The sequence below is a fragment of the Trachemys scripta genome, chromosome 2, assembly GCF_013100865.1.
Source record: "Trachemys scripta elegans isolate TJP31775 chromosome 2, CAS_Tse_1.0, whole genome shotgun sequence".
NCBI lineage: Eukaryota > Metazoa > Chordata > Testudines > Emydidae > Trachemys > Trachemys scripta.
In genome coordinates this window covers 121,068,577-121,074,576 of record NC_048299.1, presented here as the reverse complement: position 1 = coordinate 121,074,576, position 6,000 = coordinate 121,068,577, and the positions used below count along the sequence as shown (strand labels likewise).

Here is a 6,000-nt window from a genome sequence, read left to right as displayed (position 1 = left end):
CGCGCCTCCTCCCCCCACACTCCCCCTTACCTGCTTCAGGCTTCCCACAAACGCGGGAAGCAGGGGAGGGGGCGGAGACTTTGGGGACGGGGCGGGGCTGGGGGCGGGGGCCCGTGGAGTGTCCTCCATTTGGAGGCACAAAATATGGTAACCCTACTGGTACCAAAGGTCTTTGTACTCAAACACTGACCTAGAGAGACTTTATTAAGGTGACTAATCAAAATTATAGAGCTGAAACCAAAGATACTGATTGTAATGACTTATTATTTATGACATCCTGACATACCTCAGGAGATTCTGGAGTTATAGTCTAATTTCTGCATATTGTAAAGCACCATCTAAAAGCCTCTTCTCCACTATAGATGTGTATGCTATGGTTCATTCTCAACTTTATCATCCTTCAGATATTTCAGCTTTAGAGCCAATAAAAGTAGCCAAAACAAAGCCTATCATCTTTCTTCCCAAACCCTTTCTCCTACCTTCATTCTCCATTATGACTGACATTAATATATCCTCCATGTCACCCAGGTCTGCAAAATGGAGGTCGTCTTCAACTCCTTATCCTCCTTACATCCAACCCATGACCAAATCCATTTGACTTTTTCTGCATAATTTTTCAAAAATCTGCTCCTTCCTTGCCAAATGTTGACCAAATTGCTCAATCACACCATTATCTCTTATCTCAAAAGGAGGATAGGCATTTAGAAACTGTGACAGACCCAGACCAGTGGGGTACAGGAGTCTGGTAGAGGGCAAATATACTGGTCACTGGATGAGTAGTTTTCAGTTCCCTCAGTGACCAGAGCAGGGGCTGCACTAGAGTAATCAGGAACCTGCTAGAACCAGTTAAGGCAAGCAGGCAGGCTAATTAGGACACCTGGAGTCAATTAAGAAGAAGCTGCTAGAATCAATTAAGGCAGGCTAATCAGGGCACCTGGATTTTAAAAGGAGCTCACTTCAGTTTGTGGTGTGAGTGTGAGGAGCTGGGAGTGAGAGGGTGTGCTGCTGGAGGACTGAGGAGCACAAGCGTTATCAGACACCAGGAGGAAGGTCCTGTGGTAAGAATAAGGAAGGTGTTTGGAGGAGGTCATGGGGAAGTAGCCCAGGGAGTTGTAGCTGTCATGCAGCTGTTACAGGGGGCACTATAGACAGCTGCAGTCCACAGGGCCCTGGGCTGGAACCTGGAGTAGAGGGCAGGCCCGCATTCCCCCCAAACCTCCCAATTGACCTGGACTGTGGGTTCTTCCAGAGGGGAAGGTCTCTGAGCTGTTGCCCAACTCACATGGTGAATCTCTGAGGCAAGAAAATCCGCCAATAAGTGCAGGACCCACCAAGATAAAGGAGGAACTTTGTCACAAAACCTTTGTAGTGTAGTCAAAGGGGGCAGGCTCCCCAGCCATCAAGCCAGAATTTTAGCCAAGTTCTTTAAATATTAACCTGATCCTGAATAAGTCATGTAGTATGTTAATGTTCTATTTTAACTTTGCCTTAATAAAAGGTTTAAAAAAGATTAAATGAGCCACTAATATTGTAAATTGAATATGAAAATGACAATTACCTTCCAGTTTCTTCACTTTGGCTTCCAGTTTCTTCTTCCTGATCATCAAAATAAAAAAAATTCTATATTTAGATCTCACCATGCTGCATAAGAGACCAGCTGCATTACAAATCAATCCAACAGTTTTTGTGTAGAAAGTACACTCAGCATTTCATAGATTAAGTTATTTAAACCAAAAGCTTTTAACCTGGGTACCTAAATTTACGGACTTAACTGTTTTTCAGAAATGCTCAAATTTGCAGAGGGGGAGGGGAGGAGGAGAAATCAGGCCACTAAGCTAGGTATCTAAATATGTATTTAGAATTTAGATACTTTACCTGAAGCAACAGTTTGAATATTTGGCCTTAACTTGTCTGTGCTTTAGCTACCCTATCTATAACAATAATCCCCAAACTTTTTACCCTGTGTCCCCCCCTTACCACTGTCCATGCACTACCAAAGCTGGGGCTGCAGTCACAGTCAGGCTGGGAGCCAGGGGCAGGGGCAGAGGCAGAGGCCTGAGCCACAGCTGGGGGTGGGTCCGGGGCAGAGAGCAGAGCATATCCCAATTTGAGGGCTTAACATCCAACCTTGCTGTAATTTTTTCCTCACAGCAAAGGCCCACATTATATTAAGATTCCCATGATAACTGTTTTTGACCCAGATTTTATAGAAGAGATAAAAGACTACACACATTTTAGTCAAAGACAGCTGAACCTTTAAGCTTTAAGCTTCTTTGTTTCAGTCTTCACTGAGAAGTCTGAAGGAATGCCTAAAATAGTGACTGCTAATGGGAAGGGGGTAGGTTTAGAAGATAAAATAAAAAGAGAACAAGTTAAAAATCCCTTAGAAAAGTTAGATACCTGCAAGTCACCAGGGTCTGATGAAATGCATCCTAGAATACTCAAGGAGCTAATAGAGGAGGTATCTGAGCCTCTAGCTATTATCTTTGGAAAATCATGGGAGACAGGAGAGATTCCAGAAGACTGAAAAAGGGCAAATATAGTGCCCATCTATAAAAAGGGAAATAAAAACAACCCAGGAAACTACAAACCAGTTAGTTTAACTTCTGTGCCAGGGAAGATAATGGAGCAAGTAATTAAGGAAGTCATCTGCAAACACTTGGAAGGTTGTAAGGTGATAGGGAATAGCTAGCATGGATTTGTAAAAAACAAATCATGTCAAACCAATCTGATAGCTTTCTTTGACAGGATAACGATTCTTGTGGATAAGGGAGAAGTGGTGGATGTGGTATACCTAGACTTTAGTAAGGCATTTGACACAGTCTTGCATGATATTCTTATCGATAAACTAGGCAAATACAACTTAGATGGGGCTACTATAAGGTGGGTACATAACTGGCTGGATAACCATACTCAGTAGTTATTAATGGTTCCCAATCCTGCTGGAAAGGTGTAACAAGTGGGGTACCGCAGGTGTCTGTTTTGGGACCGGCTCTGTTCAATATCTTCATCAACTGAGATATTGGCATAGAAAGTACGTTTATTAAGTTTGGAGATGATACCAAACTGGGAGGGATTGCAACTGCTTTGGAGGATAGGGTCATAATTCAAAATGATCTGGACAAATTGGAGAAATGGTCTGAGGTACACAGGATGAAGTTTAACAAAGACAAATGCAAAGTGCTCCACTTAGGAAGGAACAATCAGTTTCACACATACAGAATGGGAAGAGACTGTCTAGGAAGGAGTACAGCAGAAAGATCTAGCAGTTATAGTGGACCACAAGCTAAATATGAGTCAGGGTGATGCTGTTCCAAAAAAAGCAAACATGATTCTGGGATGCATTAACAGGTGTGTTGTGAGCAAGACACGAGAAGTCATTCTTTCGCTCTGCTCTGGTTAGGCCTCCACTGGAGTATTGTGTCCAGTTCTGGGCACCGCATTTCAAGAAATGTGGAGAAATTGAAGAGGGTCAAGAGAAGAGCAACAAGAATTATTAAAGGTCTTGAGAACATGACCTATGAAGGAAGGCTGAAAGAATTGGGTTTGTTTAGTTTGGAGAAGACAGAGGGGACATGATAGCAGTTTTCAGGTATCTAAAAGGGTGTCATAAGGAGGAGGGAGAAAACATGTTCACCTTAGCCTCTAAGGACCGAACAAGAAGCAAAGGGCTTAAACTGCAGCAAGGGAGGTTTAGGTTGGACATTAGGAAAAAGTTCCTAACTGTCAGGGTGGTTAAACACTGGAATAAATTGCCTAGGGAAGTTGTAGAATCTCCATCTCTGGAGATATTTAAGAGTAGGTTAGATAAATGTGTCAGGGATGGTCTAGACAGTATTTGGTCCTGCCATGAGGGCAGGGGACTGGACTTGATGACCTCTCGATGTCCCTTCCAGTCCTAGAATCTATGAATCGATGCTTAGTCCTTCAGGGGAGCCAGTTTCCAGGTCAAACAACAAAATGAACTAATGCATTTATAAGAAAATAAGTAGTTAGATATTACACAGGCAGACAGTGAAATTAGCATTACAACAATATTACAGAACAAAACAATGTTAATTTTATAGATCTTCTGTGCTGTCATTTATTCCTATAGAATTCCATAGCCACTAAGGAAGTGCAAAGTGAAGTCATTACACAAAATCCAAATCTTACTTTAGTTAGATCAACTTAAGGTTTTATTAAGGGTATATCTGCACTGGAGCTGGAAGATGTAAATTCCAGCTGGAGGAGACATATCCACATTAGCTCTGACTGAGATAGATCACTAAAAATAGAAGTGCAGCTGTGGTGGTGCAACAGGCTAGCTACCCCAAGTACGATCCCATCTGAGACCACAGGTACATACTCGGGGCAGCTAGCCCCTCACACCACTACAGCTACACTTCTATTTTCAGTATGCCAGCTACATGCTCTGACTCTCAAATGGCTGCACCATCTTTGTTGAAAAACTGTAGTTTTATTTTGAAAGTTTCATGTTTCAGGATAAAGGAAAATTTCAGCACAAAATTGTTAAAACCTATTAAGTCAGAAACAACTGAAAATAGGGTCTTACCATGGGAAGCATTAGGGAACCTTAACAATAGGTGTTGATGCCAGCTCCCCCACTATATTTGCATATAAAGAGAGTAAATACAAATAAACACAATCTCTACTGATAATTTACAGGTAGCTTGTGCATTTCCATAGAAATGATAGACAAGAGTAAGTTCTTAAAAAAGAATGACTCACTTACACAGAATCACTTCTAGCAATTTCTTCTTTCACCCGAGCATATTCCAGATGAGTCTGCTGATAAATCTTGAGAGAACTCTAAAGAAAATAAAGCATATCCTTATAGTGGACAGAAAACAGTGGGTTGGCAGAGTTTTGCCTTTTCTACAGTACATAAATGGACAGTGATCACAAGGAACACACTCTACCCAGGAATAAAAATAAATTAGAAAAGGAAGTGTTTCACCTATGATTCGTGTTCTCTGAAGGTACAAGCTGTGGCAGCTCTATTTGTCTGCGTTCCCAGCACTTAACTAGATGGAAACTCAATGTTAAAATTGCAGAGTGTGAACACTGTGGATGGTACATTCTGCCCTTGCTGAACAGGTGCCAGCACCACTTAGCCCGTGCTGACAAAAGGAACTAAGAACATTAATGAATGAATCCACAAACTACTGTCTACAGTGAATACATAAGTGTGGATTTAATCCAATGTATAAAATCAGAAACCATGATTTAAAGGTAATTGTTTTCTCCAAAGGCATTAGTTAATAAACCTAGAAAATTCCCACGCTTGGAGATTAAAACACATTTATGGATACTCCTACAAAAGACAGCCTCAGCCAAACAAGGAAATAAGAAAAACTATTAAAGGCAAAGTCAAGCAACAAATAGCGAGCAAGAACCAGTGTTCAAACTGCCATGAGAAGTAAAGCATAACTTCTACAACTCTGGGCATACCCCATCTCTCCTAAGGAGTATAGGTGCTGGAGAGTTCAGTTCTCCAGCAAGATATGTACTGAAGCCTCAAGAAGCCAGAGCTTCTGTTAAGTAAAAACATGTAATATTTTTACCAGTCACACAGTACAAATCAAGTAATGTAAAGTGGTATGATCCTTCCACTCCATTTGGACTTCTCTAATACCTTCCCTATACTAAAAAGCAAGGTCTCTCCATAACAGCTAGAACAGTTGAGAATCCTATGCAATAGTCTATCTGCTACTTGCCTGTCAGAGTCTCATCAATGCCCCAGCCTGTAACAGTCTCCTGGAAGCAAGCCCTTTCATTTGCCAGGCCCCAACGACTCATATAGGATTAATAAAAATCTGACAAAAAATTCAGACTTTGTCACAATCATCCAAATATCCAGGCACTCAAGCACAGCAAAAGATGCTGAAAATTTCTCCTTGAAGTATTCAAATATATTATAGGTTGAGGAAGGCAAAAGGATCAAATTAGGTCAAGTAACCCATATTCAAATGCTAGAAAACTCTCCAAATGCTTAAC

General features: G+C 41.3%; 1 protein-coding gene across 9 annotated transcripts in view; it reads right to left on the bottom strand.

The window, feature by feature from the left end:
• ICE1 (interactor of little elongation complex ELL subunit 1) overlaps positions 1-6,000 on the bottom strand; it is a 76,981-nt gene that overhangs the window by 46,487 nt on the left and 24,494 nt on the right. For all 9 annotated transcript variants that reach the window (XR_004644590.1, XR_004644586.1, XR_004644589.1 and 6 more), the window contains exons 6-7: positions 4,736-4,812; positions 1,559-1,596 (exon numbers count right to left, since the gene is read on the bottom strand). Coding sequence is in view for 4 of the 9 variants with exons in the window: in XM_034761499.1 (XP_034617390.1) it covers positions 1,559-1,596; positions 4,736-4,812 (115 nt within the window). In the remaining 5 variants the exon portion in view is untranslated. The remainder of the gene's footprint in view (positions 1-1,558; positions 1,597-4,735; positions 4,813-6,000) is intronic.